Source organism: Notolabrus celidotus, chromosome 6 (assembly GCF_009762535.1).
Source record: "Notolabrus celidotus isolate fNotCel1 chromosome 6, fNotCel1.pri, whole genome shotgun sequence".
In the NCBI taxonomy this organism is placed as follows: domain Eukaryota; kingdom Metazoa; phylum Chordata; class Actinopteri; order Labriformes; family Labridae; genus Notolabrus; species Notolabrus celidotus.
The window spans coordinates 5,296,639-5,316,173 of record NC_048277.1 but is presented as its reverse complement, the minus strand read 5'-3'; the positions used below and the strand labels follow the sequence as shown (position 1 = coordinate 5,316,173).

General features: G+C 39.4%; 2 protein-coding genes and 2 long non-coding RNA genes across 4 annotated transcripts; 3 read left to right on the top strand and 1 right to left on the bottom strand.

Annotated features, from left to right (window-relative positions):
* Window positions 1-218: 218 nt before the first annotated feature.
* On the top strand, window positions 219-1,940 carry LOC117814861. Its single transcript, XR_004631657.1, has 3 exons — window positions 219-250; window positions 1,428-1,615; window positions 1,736-1,940. It is a non-coding gene; the product is annotated as an uncharacterized LOC117814861 (long non-coding RNA).
* A 282-nt stretch (window positions 1,941-2,222) lies between these two features.
* On the top strand, window positions 2,223-12,842 carry LOC117814858 (lathosterol oxidase-like). Its single transcript, XM_034686405.1, has 7 exons — window positions 2,223-2,314; window positions 3,296-3,513; window positions 3,631-3,763; window positions 3,860-3,960; window positions 7,419-7,547; window positions 7,700-8,112; window positions 12,747-12,842. The coding sequence occupies exons 2-6, from the start codon at window positions 3,304-3,306 to the stop codon at window positions 7,967-7,969; spliced, it is 843 nt and encodes a 280-aa protein (XP_034542296.1). The 5' UTR covers window positions 2,223-2,314; window positions 3,296-3,303; the 3' UTR covers window positions 7,970-8,112; window positions 12,747-12,842.
* Window positions 12,194-15,971, bottom strand: anapc13 (anaphase promoting complex subunit 13). Its single transcript, XM_034686406.1, has 2 exons — window positions 15,567-15,971; window positions 12,194-12,524 (listed from the first exon to the last, which is right to left on the bottom strand). Exons 1-2 carry the CDS (start codon window positions 15,663-15,665, stop codon window positions 12,399-12,401), a joined length of 225 nt encoding a protein of 74 aa, XP_034542297.1. The 5' UTR covers window positions 15,666-15,971; the 3' UTR covers window positions 12,194-12,398.
* A 277-nt stretch (window positions 15,972-16,248) lies between these two features.
* Window positions 16,249-18,530, top strand: LOC117814860. The gene is made up of 3 exons (XR_004631656.1): window positions 16,249-16,267; window positions 16,460-16,527; window positions 17,705-18,530. It is a non-coding gene; the product is annotated as an uncharacterized LOC117814860 (long non-coding RNA).
* The last annotated feature ends 1,005 nt before the right edge of the window (window positions 18,531-19,535 follow it).

Below are 19,535 nucleotides of genomic sequence, written 5' to 3'. Positions count from 1 at the left end.
AAATAGAGAAAATGAAATGAAAACTCAAAGATGCCACATTGGGAAGTGTATGAATGATACACATGTAGATTTTTTTATTTTATTCATAACCATATCTTATTTTATTCCTTCTTCTATTAATATTTTGACTTTCTTACATACTATTTATAAGAGCTCTGTAGTGACCAAATTTCCCTCCCCAGGATAATTAAAGTATTTCTGATTCAGATTTTCAGCAACAGAACCTCTAAGTGGTGATATTTCACTCAGGGTAAGTGCAATTCTCACAGTATGTCACACTGAAATGAAAAACAAAACCAGATTCAACCAGAGTGATGATTCAGGATGATTCAAGGGAAGTTTAATATCCTGAAGCACAACAGCAGAGAGGGGAAAAAGGGAGAGTCATGCACAAGTCGGGTGTGGGAGTTAGAAATGTGCTTACAACATCGATGCGACTCTGTACTCAACCTCCCCTCATATTTGATTTCACAATCAGTTTTTGATTAATTTAACAAACATAATTAGGAAATAACTCAAGGGGACTAATCTGTGGTGCTTATGATGAAAGACTGAAAGAGGATTTTGAAGAGAGCAGCCAGTGATTAGTAGAGTGTTGTGATTAAAGGATAATAAATGTAAAAACACTTCAGAACCTTGATTACACTCAGAGAGCCTCTGTCAGGTTTCTTTTTTCTAACACTCACATTCTAGTATGTGTGCAGGATACACTTACTCACACTGATCATTTCTAAGGCCCATGGCCCAAAGTGCAGTGACTGACTTTGTTATTCAGGGATATGGAGAGAGCAACCATCCACACTGCACACTGCACGCTGCACAGGGAGGTGCTGTTTGTGTCTGACAGCTCTAGAGGGAGACACCTCCTTTACAGAGAGCTCGAGGAGAAACTGAGCTGTTTGGATCACAATGTTTTTAAAATGGTTCCCGTCGAATAACACACTATATGTTTGTCACAGTATATCTGTAACATTAAAGAGCTAAGCTGTGGATCTGAGTGATGAATGAAAAGCCAACATTTCACTGTAATTGTAATATTTGATATTTACTGACGTTTGTGGAAAAAAAAATAACTGATCATTTAAAGTGCAAACAACCAATGGAGTTCCTTGTATCATTTTGTATTCTTACCATTGAGGAGCACTTTCGCAAACATAATCTTCATGTGTGTTAAACAACATGCATGCAGAATATTCTAACAGGTGTTATGAGATACTTTGATATGCATGACATAAAAACAGAGATAATGATAGGCTGTGGAAAAAAACAGAGTGAAAGTCAAGCTCTTTATGGGAAATGTTGCAACACTTTCTCCAGATGAAGTTCAGGTCAAGGGTCATGGTATCTGTTGTTAAAGACCACATCATCACATTGTCCACTTGTATGGTGAGGTGTGCAAGTCCAACAACCTGTTATTGTTGACACAGGTTAAACTCATACCTCCTTATTCTGGTGTGTGCATGTGTGTCGGAGGCGTCCCTGTGGTGAGTTTAAAGGGCAGACAGTTAGGAGGAAATCTGATCCTGAAGCCAGCAGGGGAGCGGGGATGTGCCCTGCAAAAAGAATCATGCTGTCCCCTACAAAGGATGAAACTCTACTCTGAGGCAGTTACAGGGTAAGGAGATCATGCAGGCTTCAAGTCCTTGATTCATTTGTGATGCTATATAGCACAATTTCAGGTGCAGGACCAGACCTCTTTCACACCTCCCTTTTCTTTCGTTCCTCTTCTCTGTAGGGCCCAGAGGAGGTTAATCGTGCCCAGGAGCTATGATGGATCCCCAAATCCACAGCAGCAAAATAATCTATTGATCCCAATGACAAATTCAGAATCAATGTTCTTAAATAAACAATAAATTATTGTCAAATATCTAATCAATCATATTATCATTATAAGAGATTCACTTATTAAAAACCAAATGAAGTCATTCTCAGACAGGGCGGACTGAAAGTGACTGAGTCTTACTGTCACTGACTCCTTGTTATTTGCTGAGCATGCTGGGATCTTGTTCCAGCCGACCCAACACGTCTGAGTCTGTGTGGGTCCCCCCAACGTGCTCACTGTCTCAGTGATATGAAGCAGAGAAGACTCTGCCTCTTAATCATCTGGGCAAAGATTTATTTTTTTTAAGTTGTAGAAAACTTGGAATGTGCAGTTCATTTTTTCCAGCAGCATGTGGATCATGCACAACTGAACATTAAACACAGTGCCTCCTGTCTCTGATCGTATGCTGGTGATTCACCGTGTGTGGGGGAAAGAGGACTCTTTCCAAGAACGTTGACACACTTTGGACGTCTGGCTCTCATCCTGCAGCAGGTCAGTTCAGCAGCAGAAACCAAGTCAGCAGTTTGAGGTACTTTCAACAGGTGAAAAATGACCTATTTATTCTCCTTAGAGAAAAACAGAAACCGTAACAGTCCCATTGAATTTGACCAGTGGAAAAAATGTCTTCTGAATGTGAAATATACTCTTTTTTTCTCCAGTGAAGGCACCTGTCTTGCTGCAGGTGTACATAATAGAGTAGCAACAGAATAATAAATAGAAACAGTTAGAAAAATATATAGAAAAACATATAAAGTATAGAATATAATCTAAAAACAGTAGGGAGAAGAGGTATCTGCTTAAATCAGAGTCATTGTTATTAGTCATTGTTATTATTCTGCTGCTGCTATTTCTTTCCAGATACCCTAACATCATATTCAAACGACAGATATTCTAAAATCATCTTGTTGAAAGTTTACCAGTGAGGCAGAAACAGTAAACTAAGGGAATATAGCTATACATGAATTAGACTTTATTTTGAGAGGGGTTTGAAACCATGAATTACTCATTAATAATAATAATAACAATAATAATAATAATAATAATAATAATAATAATAACAACAAATAATAACAAAATAATAACACTAATGATAATAATAATAGTTATAATACTAATAGTAATAATAACAATAATGATAATAATAATAGTAATAATAATAATGCTAATAGTAATAATAACAATAATGATAATAATAATAATAATAGTAATAACAATAATGATAATAATAATAGAAATAATAATGATAATAATAATAATAATAATAATAATAATAATAATAATAATAATAATAATAATAACAATAATAATAATAATAATAATAATGATAATAATCTGTGCTGGCACATTTTTGTGTGTTTTCTACTGGAATCATGTTCACTTCTCTTCTCCTATTCTGCCACTTCTTTGTTTTCCTCCACAGTGATCTTGTGGAGTCTGTCTCATTGGGGTTTTTAAATGTTATTTTCTTCTCAGACTGTGCCATGGATTATGTTCTACACATTGCAGACAGTTACATCTTCACTCCCTACGTTTACCCGCCCTCATGGCCCGAGGACGAGGCTCTGCGTCAGGTACTCAGCCTGTGGGTGGTGACCAACCTGGGAGCACAGCTGATTTACTTTGTCTTTGGAGCTCTCAGCTTCTACTGTGTGTTTGACCATAAGCTCATGAGACATCCACACTTTGTCAAGGTAAGATGTTTGATGGACCACGCCCTACAGTCTGCATTATTAAGAGTGAGAGAACACCAGACCTCCACTCCAAAGCAGACTCCTCCTGAACCCTTACTTTGAGTCCTTTCTCCACAGAACCAGGTGAGAAAGGAGATCCAGCTAGGAACCACCTCCATCTTCTGGATGAGCTTCCCCACAGTGGTCCTTTTCTTCTGGGAGGTCAGAGGTTACAGCAAACTTTATGACAATATCGGTGAATCTTCTCTGGGTAAGACCACACTGTAACAGTGTCAGCTCATAGACACAGACTTATCTTAATATGAGTCAGGTTGAAAAACGTTGGCCTGGATGTTTTCTGTTTCAGGCTGGCCAGAGCTGTTCCTGAGCATCCCAAGTTTCATGATCTTTACTGACATGTGCATCTACTGGATACACCGAATTATGCACCACAAACATATTTACAAGGTGAGTCTCAGCAGCTTTAGTCAGCTCAGGCCTCTCAAAACAATAGTTTAAGAAAAAGCTGTATTATAGTATCACATGACTTTGCAGCTCCTGTTTGCATTGTGACATTCTCTTTTTTGCTTTTAATCTGACCTAGGACCAAAACCTTGACTGTTTGGTTCAGTCTAACAGCTCCTTGAAAACCGCCTGACTTTACTTGCTTAGAAAGAAATAACATTGAGCAGCTGCCTGGTTCAGACTCTGTTGTGTTACATGTTAATTATAAAAGCTTCATACATAGAGATGTGATTCAGTTTCCCAAGCGGCAGCCTCTGGTCTTAAAATATGAAGCCCATGCGGAAGTGTTATAAACTGCAGTTCATGAAGCATCCACTAGAGGCTGGCTGCAGAAACACCAGAATCTACATACACACCCATTCAAAGAGACGATCTTTACAGCAGAAATAAACGTGTTTACAGTCTGGTTCAAGAAACGGCTTAGGTCTACGTAGCTCACTTGTCTGTCGACACACACTGTACGGGGGGTGAATTTTTTTATAACGCAACGGTTCAGAAGATATTAAGATTACAAGTTTTGCCAAAAAAAGGACATGAGTGACTTGATTGACAGGCAGGAACACATAGCTGTTGGCCAGGAGGCTCAAACTCCACCTCTTTACCTCACACTAAGTTTGATTGAATTCAGCATTTCCAATATGGCTCCCGCCGGCCATAGAAATATAAAGAGTAGACGCCGCATTGGCTGCTGGGGCGCAAGAAAAACAGCCGCCATGGTCTGGTCATCCTATCCATGATCCTACCTGTAAACGTAAACTAAAGCAGAAGAAACTTCAAGATGCCAGAGCACATCACATATATCACATATCAGAATATTCTATTACTGTTAAGCTCACTATGAATATTAAAATACGCCGAAGCATGTGTCCTGTATTATACCTACATGTATGACGTTTGTGGAAAAAAAAACCTGCATGAAAATCAGTTTAGTATTCAGCGAGTCATGAATGATTAAATGCACTGACACTTGATTGCGCCTGCCAAACAGATTACACTGAGTGGAGCGGGTGACCGGACCAAGATGGCGGCCCCACGGCTCGTCAGTTCCAATAGGTAGTAGCGGTCGATACGGCGTCTGCTCTTTACATGTCTATGCCGCCGCTGATCAGCTTCAACACAGCGCTCAGGAACAGATGGGTGACGTCATGGATACTACGCCCATTATTCATACAGTCTATGGCTGCATCACATGGCCAGATGTAAATAAAATGTGACTTGTTTCTCTTTACATTCAAACAGGTCTTAAAAATGTAACTTTATCTTTATACATTCACTTACTAACAGGGAGGCACATTGTTGGATTTTTGCAGATACGTGATATCTCAATGCTTTCAAACTCATTTGACCAAAACCACTATACACTCTTATTAATTCATTGTAGACCAAGTCTCTCCTGCACTTAAATGATGAGTGACAGCAAGATCCAAATGTTCCCAATGGCCTGCTGTGCCTGTGTCACTATGTATGCTGCTCTCTACCAAGATGTAAGGCCTTTAGGTGCTTCTCTTGTGATCATTCTTCAAACACTCATTATCATGTTTGATGATCATTAAGCTTTGAAAACTGTCAAATATTGTCTTTTGACTTCACTTCTGGGGCTGCATGGTGGGGCAGTGGGTAGTGCCGCTTCACAGCGAGAAGGTTCCTTGTTCGAGTCCCTGGTTGGGCAGGTGCCCTTCTGTGTGGAGTTTGCATGTTCTCCTCATGCATGCGTAGATTCTCGCATCCTCCCACAGTCCAAAAACATGCTCTCCAGGTTAATTGATCACTCTAAATTGCCCGTAAGAGTGTGAATGGTTGTCTGTCTCTAGGCAACCTGTCCAGGGTGTACCTTGCCTTCCGCCTGAAATCAGCTGGGATTGGCTCCAGCCCCCCCGTGACCCAAATGGGATAAGCAGTCAGGATAAATGGATGGATGGACTACACTTCTCAAAAATCATTTTACAACCGTATTGAAATCCCGTCTATTCAAACACACACTTTAGAAGTGTTATTTATTTTCAAAGAAATAAATCATCAATACTGCACTTAATGGGCTTTGTGATGTTAACTAAAAGGATCAGAGTCATCTCAAAGAGCAGAGTTAGTCCATTTAAAGCAAGAGGAAAAGAAAGACTACGCATGCACCTGTACTTCAGCCTTAAAGCTCCTGCTACATAGGGGAAAAAACCCTGGACGCTGACTAAAGTAGCTCCTCTATTATCATCTAGTTCTCACTTTTTCAACAAAGTGTGGTTGAGAGTTAATATGATCGATAATATATGAAAGAAGCAAACTAAGCACAGTATTGATGATTTATTACTATGAAAATAAATAACACGTCTAAAGTGTGTGTTTGAATAGAAAGATTTCAATACGGTCGTAAATGATTTTTGAGAAGTGTAGTCAAAAGACAGTTTTCAAAACAAAATGATCATCAAAGATGATAATGCGAGACTGTTTAAAGAGTGATCACAAGCAAAGATGCTGGGACCCTGACATGCTGGTAGAAAAAGGCACATGCCAATGTTTAAGGAGAGACATAGCATGGCAGGTCACTAACTACAGAGTGGCAAATGCATAGGCCACTTTTCACTCTGCATTGCTGAAAATGAACCTGTCACTCTTACTGTGACAGCCTTTTGTTTAAGAATCCAACATTAAATAAGACAAACATCATTGGACAATTGCCTAAGTTACAAAATGTATTCTTTCTCAAATATGGACACTCAGAAATATGGTTGCTGCTATTTCCTAGCTTTGTTGAATGACTGAAGTAGAAGCTGTTGACAGAAACTCTTGGTGCTGTTCAGGATGATGATTCTTTAGATGCACAATGAAGTTGGAGGTGTTACAGGAGTGTTGTTTTGATTAACAAGCATTACCAATAGCTACATATTTTTCTGTCAGCTTTGGACCTCAAAATACTTCCATTGAGCCGATATGACGAAGCTTGTAGGGGTGTGCCTTGCTGTATCAGTCGCACATGTCGGCGAGATGTTTCAAATCTACCGATACTGATATTACCCAGATATTATCGCGGATAATCCCTGATTTTATGAAGTAATGTATTGTAACGACCATTCAGTTTGTTTCATACATTTTAAAGCATCTTTTTGCTTTTTGTGTTGATTTTACAGCCAACAACTTATCTGCTTTTGTTCAGTGTCTTGACTCTGATTGAGCTGTTAAGGGTAACTATATTCCAAAATACATCTTCTTTGACTTTACACTACTAAATCACATTTGTTCTCAAAGTAATCGCTTGTTTTTTATTAAATAATTATAAAGGTTTGTGATTAGAAACACTTCTTATCTACTCTCTACATCTGCTAAGATTCACTGAAGATTAGTATCTGACTTTGATGTAGTTTGTACCACAATCATTTTAACCCCAAGACCGTCTGTGTTTTCCTCCTCAGCACCTCCATAAGCAGCACCACATTTTCAAGATCCCCACGCCCTTTGCCAGCCATGCCTTCCACCCACTGGACGGCTTCCTGCAGAGCTTACCTTATCACGTCTACCCATTCATGTTCCCCCTCCACAAGGTGCTCCCGCCATTCTTTACCAAACATTAATCATGTCTGCCTGAGCTTCACTCACTACTCGATACTGTTGTTGTTAAACGGTCAGTGTGTTGGCAGGTTTTTGATTGCTGTGACTATAGTGTCGCTCACCATGTGTGATGTTTCCACTCCAGGTTGTGTACCTCTCACTCTTTATCTTTGTCAACATCTGGACCATTTCCATTCATGATGGAGACTACCGCGTCCCCGGCCCGCTCATATGCCTGATCAATGGGGCTGCACACCACGTCGACCATCACCTCTTCTTCAACTACAACTATGGTCAATACTTTACGCTGTGGGATCGACTGGGGGGCTCCTACCGCTATCCATCAGCCCTGCTGGGGAAGGGGCCGCACGACCACGTTCGTAAACTCATGGCAGAAGCTGCACAAACTCAATGATGGAAGAGCTACAGTCAGAATTTTACACCTGTAAGGGAGGCGGTTTTTACAGAGACATGGTCCTAAATTATTGTTGAAGGAGATGATCCCATCAGATGCAGAATGAGCTATCAGGAGCAAATTAAGAAAGTGAGGACAAAGAGGTGATAACGGCCTTTCTCAAACTCAGCTGTGTGAATGTTTCATGTAAAAACATTAGAGCGGGTTTGTTCATAAGTTTAAATCTTTCTCAAAAGATTTCTGAACTAAATGGTGAAATGCATTCATCATATTGAGGTACTGGGCAAACATTAACTCTGTGCATGTATGAACACCAGCCAAGCTGAGGTCTTAGTGATCTATCTACGGGTTACGTACAGTAAAGGTGTTTGTATCAGTTGGTGACTGAGACTTTTCAAAGTTTAATTCAAAACCAATTCAAAAAGAGCTGGGATGCTGTTTGTAAAATGTCGATAAAAATAGAATTGGATGGTTTGCAAATGATTTAGACCTCATAGTTCACTGAAAATAATGCAAAGACTGGAAATGTTATATCTTATGAAAAATTCCTGCTCACTTTTAATTTAATGTTAGAACCTTGTTTACACAAAGTTGGAACAGGGTCACGTTTATCGTCATGTTTCATCATCTCTTCTGTTAATGACACTCTGTAAATGTTTGGAAACTCAGGAGACCAGTTTCTGAAGTTTAAAGTAAATGTTGTCCCATTCTGACCCGGTTTAGGATTTCAGCTGCTCAACAGTTTGGAGTCTCCTTAGTCGTATTTTTAGTTTCATGAGGGGCCACATTTTTTCAGTGGCTGACAAGTCAAGACTTCAGGAAGGCCCGTTTAGCTCCCAGACTTTTCTAGTGTGGAGCCATGCTGTTAAAATATGTGCAAAATGTGGTTTGGCATTGTCTTGCTGAAATACTGTCTGTAAAGTCGCCTTGAGAAAGTCTTGTCTGGATGGCAGCATATTTTGCTCCTAAACCTGTGCACATTGTTCAGCACATTTCTAGATCTGGTTTAAAATGGTTTTGTCTTTGCATGGTACATTTTTAAAATGCAGTGATAAACTGTGTTCACAGACAATGGTTTTTGGTAGGGATTTTGAGCCCATGCAGTGACTTCCACTACAGACTCATGTCTGTTTTTAATGCAGTGATTTCCACTACAATAATGATAATAATACATTTTATTTATAACTCACTTTTCATTTCCAGAAATCTCAAAGTGCTACAGGCACACAGTAAAAACCGACTTGCACATTTCTTAAAAGCAGTACTTAAGATAAGTTAAAAGCCTCTTTAAAGAGGAAGGTCTTTAAATGTTTTTTTAAAAGCATGCACAGTCTGTGGGGTCCTAAGGTGGCTGGGCAGGGAGTTCCACAGACATGGTGCAGCAGCACAAAAGGCCCAATCTCCCATGGTCCGGAGCTTGGTTCTGGGAGGGTGGAGGAGGTTCTAATGTGGAGTGCGTGAGTTCCAGGTTGGGGTTTGCTGGGTGAGGAGTTCTTTGAGGTAGAGTGGGTCGTTTCCATAGATGCATTGATGGGTGATGAGTGTGATTTTGTAGTTGATTCTTGCAGTAACAGGAAGCCAGTGAAGTGTGGGGAGTACTGGGGTGATGTGTTCGTGTTTTCTGACTCTGAGTCAGTCATATCTGTTTTTAATGCAGTGATCTCCACTACAGAGTCATGTCTATTTTTAATGCAGTGATCTCCACTACAGAGTCATGTCTGTTTTTAATGCAGTGATTTCCACTACAGAGTCATGTCTGTTTTTAATGCAGTGATCTCCACTACAGAGTCATGTCTGTTTTTAATGCAGTGATCTCCACTACAGAGTCATGTCTGTTTTTAATGCAATGACTTCCACTACAGAGTCATGTCTGTTTTTAATGCAGTGACTTCCACTACAGAGTCATGTCTGTTTTTAATGCAGTGGTCTCCGCTAACAGAGTCATGTCTGTTTTTAATGCAGTGATCTCCACTACAGTCATGTCTGTTTTTAATGCAGTGACTTCCACTAGAGTAATGTCTGTTTTTAATGCAGTGATTTCCACTACAGAGTCATGTCTGTTTTTAATGCAGTGATCTCCACTACAGTCATGTCTGTTTTTAATGCAGTGACTTCCACTACAGAGTCATGTCTGTTTTTAATGCAGTGACTTCCACTACAGAGTCATGTCTGTTTTTAATGCAGTGACTTCCACTACAGAGTCATGTCTGTTTTTAATGCAGTGATCTCCACTACAGTAATGTCTGTTTTTAATGCAGTGACTTCCACTACAGAGTCATGTCTGTTTTTAATGCAGTGATCTCCACTACAGTCATGTCTGTTTTTAATGCAGTGATCTCCACTACAGAGTCATGTCTATTTTTAATGCAGTGATCTCCACTACAGAGTCATGTCTGTTTTTAATGCAGTGATCTCCACTACAGTAATGTCTGTTTTTAATGCAGTGAGTTCCACTACAGAGTCATGTCTGTTTTTAATGCAGTGATCTCCACTACAGTCATGTCTGTTTTTAATGCAGTGATTTCCACTACAGAGTCATGTCTGTTTTTAATGCAGTGATCTCCACTACAGAGTCATGTCTGTGTTTAATGCAGTGATTTCCACTACAGAGTCATGTCTGTTTTTAATGCAGTGATCTCCACTACAGAGTCATGTCTGTTTTTAATGCAGTGATTTCCACTACAGTCATGTCTGTTTTTAATGCAGTGACTTCCACTACTTAGTCATGTCTGTTTTTAATGCAGTGATCTCCACTACAGTCATGTCTGTTTTTTATGCAGTGACTTCCACTACAGAGTCATGTCTGTTTTTAATGCAGTGACTTCCACTACAAAGTCATGTCTGTTTTTAATGCAGTGATCTCCACTACAGTCATGTCTGTTTTAATGCAGTGACTTCCACTACAGTCATGTCTGTTTTTAATGCAGTGATCTCCACTACAGTCAAGTCTGTTTTTAATGCAGTGATTTCCACTACAGTCATGTCTGTTTTTAATGCAGTGATCTCCACTACAGTCAAGTCTGTTTTTAATGCAGTGACTTCCACTACAGTCATGTCTGTTTTTAATGCAGTGACTTCCACTAGAGTCATGTCTGTTTTTAATGCAGTGACTTCCACTACAGAGTCATGTCTGTTTTTAATGCAGTGATCTCCACTAGAGTCATGTCTGTTTTTAATGCAGTGACTTCCACTAGAGTAATGTCTGTTTTTAATGCAGTGATTTCCACTACAGTCATGTCTGTTTTTAATGCAGTGATCTCCACTACAGTCATGTCTGTTTTTAATGCAGTGATTTCCACTACAGAGTCATGTCTGTTTTGAATGCAGTGATTTCCACTACAGAGTCATGTCTGTTTTTAATGCAGTGATTTCCACTACAGAGTCATGTCTGTTTTTAATGCAGTGATTTCCACTACAGAGTCATGTCTGTTTTTAATGCAGTGATTTCCACTACAGAGTCATGTCTGTTTTTAATGCAGTGAATTCCACTACAGAGGCATGTCTATTTTAAATGCAGTGATTTCCACTACAGAGTCTTGTCTGTTTTTAATGCAGTGCTGTCTGAGGGCCTGAAGATCAGGTCTATCCAGTTTTGGTTTTGGTCATTGTCCCTTTAGTACAGAGGTGTCTCCAGACTGTCTGAATCTTTTAATGAAGTTATGTACTGTAGACGATGAAATCCACTAACTCTTTGTTACTCTGAGGAACATTATTCTCAAACTGTTGAACTATTTGCTCACGCAGACTCTCACAGAGTGGTGAACCTCTTCCCATCTTTCCTTCTGAGAGACTCAACCTCTCTGGAGAGTCCTTTTTAAACCCAGTCATGTGACTAACCTGATGTTAAATAATTTAGTTTAGAGATGTTCCTTCAGGTGTGTTTTTGGCATTTCACAACTATTTCAGTGTTTTGTAGACCCTGTTCTGAACCGTGTCGCTGGCATCAAATTTAAAATGAGCATATATATTTTTCATAAAACAACAAAACATCTGTCTCAACATTTGACTTGTTGTCTTTGCATTTCAGTTCAACATTGTGTCAAAGATTTGATTTTTTAACAGCAAACAAAGTTTTTTGTTGTTTATTAGACTGCATGTGTTTTTGTAACTTAACACATTGCCAACCTGGTGTGTGCAGTTTTAGTTCAAGCTTGCCCTTTTTTTGTTGTGCTCTGACTCTTACACTGTTTACATATTACGATAAACAGAGGCAGGGCACTCAGCATAAACACATCTTTCCACTTTATTGAATTAGAAAGTTATTTTATATTTCAGACATTTTAAAGCCCAATCCATCTCTGCATACTTTTCTTTGCTGAAACATTCTGCAAGTCCATCAAAATACTCAATGTGATGCCATAAAGAGAGAGCCACATGTGTCTGTAAGCGCATGTGTCTTTGTACTCCAGTATCAATCCAGCTGCGTCTTTCAGCTCCCGGTGCTCGGTGTGTTCTCATGCAGGCTCTGCAGGGCGAGGTCCGTCCACTTCATCTCTTGTTCTTTCACAGACTCGGTGGAGCCTCCGTTGTCCTGTTCAGCCTCCGGTAGTTCACTCTGCGAGGAAACAGGAGAGACAAAATGCTGTGACAAAGAAGCAGAGGCCACTCTGCCGTATATCGACAGGGTGATGGTGTTGAGTCAGAAACTGAATATCTGAGGGAAAAGTTGGACGATACGAGATCAGAATAAACGTGTTTTTGTAAAATATGTAAAACAAAGTGTCAAAAATGTGACTGAGTGAGGACTTCATTAATCTGTGCTTTCTGTGTTAATCAGAGAGGAGGGGATGACACCAAAGCCTCAAAGCTTGCATGACTTCAGTGTTGGAGCGTGTTGTTTCAAACAACAAATGTCAAACAACTGATGACGTTCAAAGCTTTAAACACTGCCTGAGCTTCATAAAAGTCAGAAAGTAGGCTACTCATTCAACCAGATATGCAGTACTTGTTAAAGGTAGGAGAGTTCATTGTTTAATTCCATGATGCACAGGCTTCTCTGGCTTTTATTCATATCATGAAGATCAGAGAGGTGTTTTAGAGCTATCCACTGTTATTGAGAGGGCTAACATCAAAGCCACCAGATGTCACTGTGTTTGCTGAGTCTGAAGCTTCAAAGCCACAAATTGAGAGAAAGACCCAAAGCCTCATGAGGCATCATGAATCCTAAAATGGTGTACTGTCCTTTAACAGTCTAAAAAATATTACTGCTGCTGGAGAACAACATGTATGTTCCTATACAAAAGGGATTGAACAATCAAAGGACAGACCTACAGGGAAATTTATTGTGCACCAAGAGCATTAACACAAACACTGCCGGTCCAAAAAGAAAAGTAGCCACCTGGATTTAATAGAGCACATGGGTAAGAGCCTTCTTTTGGATAATTACTGCAGTGATGAATAAGTTTCAGCTAGAGACAACTTATCTAACTCTAGCTGATGCGATGAGCAGCTTCTCATTTCTTGAACAACCAGGTCAGAAGACATATCTTGTGGTCCTGGAAAGGATGTTGATCTGTTTCAGAAGGGTCAAATTATCAGCCTGCATTAAGCAAAGAAAACAACTCAGGAGACCCTGTTCCAGAGTGATGGATGCAATAGGGTAAGAAGAGAGGCGGATGAAGTGATGCACCTATCCTGTCTAGTGCCAACCGTACAAGTCTGTGGGGGCAGTATTATGATCTGGGGTTGCTGCAGTGGGTCAGGTCTAGGTTCAGCAACGTTATGTGCCCAAAGAATGAGGTCAGCTAACTACTTGAATACTGAACCAGGTCTTTCAATCAATGGAGTTTTTCTCCCCTGATGGCACGGGCATATTCCAAGATGTCAATGCCAGGGTTCATCAGCTCACATTGTGACCTTAGCTGCATTGAGAATCTTTGAGATGTGCTGAAGAAGACTTTGTGCAGAGTCCCGACTCTCCCATCATCAATATGATATCTTGGCGGATAATTAATAAAACTCTGGATGGAAATAAATGTTGTGACATTGCAGAAGCTTATCGAAACAATGCCACAGTGAATGCTTGCTGTACTACAAGCTGATGGCGGTCCAACGAAATATTGGAGTGTGCAACTTTTTTTGGGGGGACAGGCAGTGTAAATGACACTGACTGAAACCAAACAGAACAGAACATCATAAACAGAGCCAACAATAATACATCATTAAGGTATCACATGGTGATTGACATAATGTGGCAGGTCCAGTAAAGTTAATACTGTACTGCCAGAGCCTGTTGAGTAAATAAAAGCTGTGAGGGAGGATATCATGCCCATTTTTGACCACATGCTGAGCAATCTGCACCTTAAGGTCAAGGTGGTTCTTGGGCCTGGTGGGATAGTTCAGGGTTTTTTCACCCTTTTCTATCCACCGATGGATCTCAGTTGGCGTAGAAGGAGGTGGAGGGAGGCAAAGGACTCAAGAGGTAAGAGGACACTGTGGACTGTGGACCATGTACCAAAAAATAAGTTAAAAAAATAAAGAAAATAGAGAAAAAGGAACCAAGGAAATTAAAATCAACTAAAAAGGAAAATAAAATCAACAAGGTAGTGAAATAAAAAATAAAAGAGTGTGTGTTTGTTAATGTGTGTGTGTTTCATGTATAAAGTGTACTGTGTATATGCATGTGTGCATGATGTGTGATATGAGCTCAGGCAGCAGTGGTCGGGCAGAGGTTTCTGGGTTATGGCGGGTTCAGTGGCTGGAGGTCTGTAGGAGTAGTCTGCACCTACACCCTGAAGTTAAGAGCTCATCTCAGACCAGAGGGGTGCAGCAGACCTGTTTGAACAACCTTGAATAACAAACACTGAATAACAAAGATAAGTGCACACTCAATGAAGCTTGTATAAAACAGCTTGAAGATTATATTGTCAATATTATAGTATAATATATTACAGTCAACACCCCCCTGTCCATCATTATTCAACTCCAAAAAGACCTCCACCCACTGAACCCTCCATAACCCAGAAACCTCTGCCTGTCCATTGCTGCCTGAGCTCATACCACACATCATGCACACACGCATAATATACACAGTACACTTTATACATAAAAAATATACATACATGAACATACATGAACAAACACACACACTCTTTTTATCCCACTACTTTATTTTATTTTCCTTATTCTTTATTTTTCTTTACTTTATCTCTATTTCTTTACCTCTTTATTTCTTTACCTCTCTATCTCTCTACTTCCTTATTTCTTTATGTATTATTTTTGGTGCCTTGGTCCACAGTGTCCTGTAACCTCTTGAGTCCTCTGCCTCCCTCCTCCTTCCACACAGATACAGAATGGACAGAAAAGGATAAAACATCCTGAGCTGTCCCACCAGGCTCAAGAATCACCTTAGCCTTGTCAGTATTATAAACTCGACACTGTTGAGCCTCTGCAGATGGTGCATTGGTGTTAGCATCTCTCATCACACAGTCTTATTACAACCAGCTGTAAGTGGTCTAGACTCGGCTTGTGACACTGGTTTATCTTAGCTCTGACCTTGCTTTGTGCAAAAACACTGTTGATAACTTTCTGCAGCTGACTGATCACAGCTTCTGTCTCTCTGCTTTTTGGTGACATTGGCTGCGTGTGTAGTATCTACCAGAGGGATGGTGACATCTTCATAGGGCAGTCTGTCCTCTCTCCAGGCATCATCAGTGAGGTCCAGGACTCTCCCGTCCCTCTGAATTTCACTGTCCATCCTTCAAGTTTGGATCAAGCTCCTCAGATCGTCTCCTCGTCTCCTCGTCTCCTCCTGCCTGGTTAGCCTCGAGCTAGCTTCAAACTTCACACACTGATGTCCAGCTTCACTCCACTATAACATCAATATATTCACCAGGTAACATAGCAGAGTAAAGCACAGAGTCAGTAACACGAGGAGCTGCTCACTCTGCTCACTCTGTTACAGGAGGGACGTTTAGAGAACCACTTTAACATTTCAAGCAGGTTTCAAACTGATCAACAGACGCAGTAGTTTAACGCAACCACACGACGCGTAGTGATGACATCATCCAATGATGCCTTCAATGTTAGTGGGAAATTCTCTACTAAATGTGGCTCGTGTTACACAAGGAATAGTAACAACATCAACAATGTCCCTTTCAGTGGTGGACAGTAACAGAGTAAATTTACTTGAGTACTGTACTTAAACATGTTTTGAGTATCTGTACTTTACTTGAGTATTATTTTTTAGAGAACGTATTACTTTTACTCCACTACATTTCTATCAGTGCTCTTCTTACTCAATACTTCTTCTTTGAAGTCAGAATATTGTTACCTTTCACTCCAGTTGCATTCATGGAGGTCAGTTTCCTGTAAAAGGCTGTTTGAAGAGGGAACATACTTCTTATACTTACTTATCGGGAGGTTTTTTTGTTTTTTCAGTCGGATGCTAATTTTTCAATTTATTCCGACATCACGTGAACGCATGTCAAGCCTTGTGTCAGCCGTGTTTCCATGGTAACGAGACGCCTCTCACTCTCTCTCTCTCTCCAGCCCTGCAGGAACAGAAGCAGATGATAACCTGATGACAACACGTCGAGGACTGTTTCCTGCATTTGAAGGTAACTTTATAAAGTCTGTCAGCCCTGAGGCAGTCAAACAGCTGATCTGAAGGGCTAATAACACTTCAGTGGATTATTTACACCCTGACAGAGTGAACATTTCATTATTATATGAAGCTACTAAAGACTAAAGACAAACCTCTCCTCCTGGAGTTGAGTTTGATGCATTTAAAAAAAATTATATTGATGTAAAAAAAATAAAATAAAAAAAACTTTAAGTTCCTTTTAGACACATAAAGGAGGGTTTTAACCACATGCAGCTAAGAATAACAGTTTTTTCTTACCTTTGTTTGTGTTACCCAACATTTAGTGGCTGAAATACACACAGGGATTGAATGGGACATTACCTAAACTTTTGTTCTGTCAAGTTCTGTCAATCAGGAAAATTACTTTCTCTGACTTTCTCCATTTGTGTTGTTGTGTTTACTTCCTCATTCAAATCAAAACTGTTAAATAAGGTTGAGAAAATCAGGACTGATCCTGAAGTTAAGAACATCAATTCAGTCGACAGCTTGTTCTGATACATAAATATATATGAACTGTTGTTCCTCATTTCATGTCTTTTTGATACCATCGGAGCAAGAAACCACCAAACTATTTCACTTCAATATAAAACAATAAGTGAAAATGATCAGCATTGTTTTGGCACTTCATTACTCAAGTGAGCACAAATTCGATCACTTTTCTCATCAGATGCTTTTGAATCTCCAACTCACTTTCAGTCAGCTATCATTGAGCTCTCGTGTTTTTTATTTTTCATATACATTTTTTTTATTTGTTTACAAACAGAGCAGTCTGATAAAACATGGGGCTTTCAAGCTTGTAATCACTGAACTGATGTCACAAACACATTTGTTACTGTAATAAGTGAATGCAAAGAGATCTACCTTTAGATCTGTAGGCAAAGGGAGAGTGTTGTCCAATACAAATATTCCGCTGACATCAGTGAATCCCTTTATAATACAGAACGTGAGTGACTGCTTGGGAAATCTGTGCCCTGAAGTTCAGAGATTTTAAATCACTTGAAGGCCAAAAATCTTTAGGACTCACCAAATCTTTATCACTTGGTAGAATTTAAATTCAAATCAAACAATGAATTGAAGCTTGAGCTTTTTTTTTATCCATCTTGCCCCAAAGTTAACTCTCATATTTGTTTCTCTTCATATGCACTCCAAAGATGTCAGCCTCTCAAGAACAGCAGGTAGAAAAAACTAAAACCTGTGCCAACCCTGGAAACCCAGTTTTCTCCTGCATGATGAGACCAGTAGATAAAGATGGACCGCCTGCGCTGGGGGTGAAACCCCAGAATCCATTGTACAGGACCACATCCAGTGACTATGGTCTTCACTCTCCATCGTTTGAGAGCTCACCATGTGCCTACCACCCTAAGTCACAAAGATTTTCTGAACACCTGGGCCAGAGTGGAATGTATAAAGACAACTCCTTTAACACAGCCTTAGACCGAAGCAAGGTGTGTGACAATCCCAATCTAAGACACACACTCTGAGTTCCACTTTGTGTCAAACTTCAGAGACGTTCTCAGGTTTTCATTCTTGTGAAACAGAAATTTAGAGATGAGTAAAATATGTGTTGAAAATACCCGTGCAAAAACTTTGATGATTACCTGAGATCTTGTTATCACAGCATCAGGTCCAATGAGCTTAATGCCTCTTTTAAAGCTGACAGTATTAGTAATGTTAATGTTTGTTCTGTGACTTGAGGAGAAAAATAAAAACAGCTGTTCTTTGTTTTTTAGTCATTAACATGCTAAACCTTTTTGACATCAGACAGAGACATTCTAAAACATATATTTAACCACATATTTAAATGGAAAGCCATCTGGAACATGGACCTGGATCCCTACTGCATGGAGTCACCAAGTCGAGCTTTAAATTTCCCTCTTAATCCTCCCTCACAAAAAAGAATGTAACTGTGAGAACTTTTCTTCTGAGAGATTTCTGTGATGACTGTCAGTTGATTCATAAACTCGTTGAAAAGTTAGACTCCTGGCTTGTTTTTGACTTTTTTCAATTCACATGCATAATGTGTATTTATATTAAACAAAGTAACACACGTCTTTGAAGTATTGATGCACGTAGTCTTTGCTAAAATAGAAACATTTGCATGTTCATCTGCTTTAAATGGCTTGTTTTAAATAGCTATTTTTTCTGTTTTTGTCATGAAGCAGATCTGAAGCTGAAAAAGCACAACTGTGACATTCATGAATAATGAAACAGGAGAAACCATGGCCTTCTTGTTTTCTCCACATTAAGCTGAATAGTTTGTGGATAATATTAAGATGCCACCTACTGAAGTGAAGAGGGGATCAGAATGGTCACCACGCTGTTTAGCCGGGTCAATGGTATCATCCTATTTCTTGCATTGAAATTAATATTTTAAATGAGCAGTCAACAAGGTCAACATCATGTTACTGCGTCATGGGTAATAAGCAGACAGATGAAAATTTCAAATAAATAAAGGTGGTTGGTGAAGTCCAAATATTCTCTGGTAACGAAGAGAAGTGCAATAAGCGTTGCGACCATCCTCGGTCTGTCCCTCTCTCTTGTGTATTTAAGAGGTACAATCTTGGAAGTAAAAATAAACTGGGTCTGCAATCTCTACTTCCTTTTCTAAAAAACGTATGGAAAAAATTTTCATCCAAACATAAACCCGTTTAAAATGAATCATAGAAACAAGATTGTCACAATGAACAAGGCTGAAGAAGGGGTTTGATAATCACCAGGGGTAATGTTTAGTTCATCAGTATTTTAAAGTTTTGTTTTTCATTCTATTTCCCTGTAAATAACAATTGAAGGTACAGTATATTTGTTCACATGAGTGTGCACATATACAATTTAAAAAAATAATATGTAATCTTTCTTTCTTGTTATATATTTTCAGAGATTCATAAGAAAGTATGAGAAATATATACATGTCTTTATGAAATGTATAGATTATGAATTCATATTTTGTAAGACAGTGATTATTGGTAATACAAATTGGATTTA

Bases quoted from the DNA above. Each gene is read 5' to 3' on its own strand.
- LOC117814858 (XM_034686405.1), top strand. From the start codon at position 3,304: ATGGATTATGTTCTACACATTGCAGACAGTTACATCTTCACTCCCTAC. The intron at 3,514-3,630 runs GTAAGATGTTTG...CTTTCTCCACAG, and splicing joins GACATCCACACTTTGTCAAG to AACCAGGTGAGAAAGGAGAT. The intron at 3,764-3,859 runs GTAAGACCACAC...TTTCTGTTTCAG, and splicing joins TATCGGTGAATCTTCTCTGG to GCTGGCCAGAGCTGTTCCTG.
- anapc13 (XM_034686406.1), bottom strand. From the start codon at position 15,665: ATGGACAGTGAAATTCAGAGGGACGGGAGAGTCCTGGACCTCACTGAT. The intron at 12,525-15,566 runs GTAGATACTACA...GTTTCCTCGCAG, and splicing joins AAGATGTCACCATCCCTCTG to AGTGAACTACCGGAGGCTGA.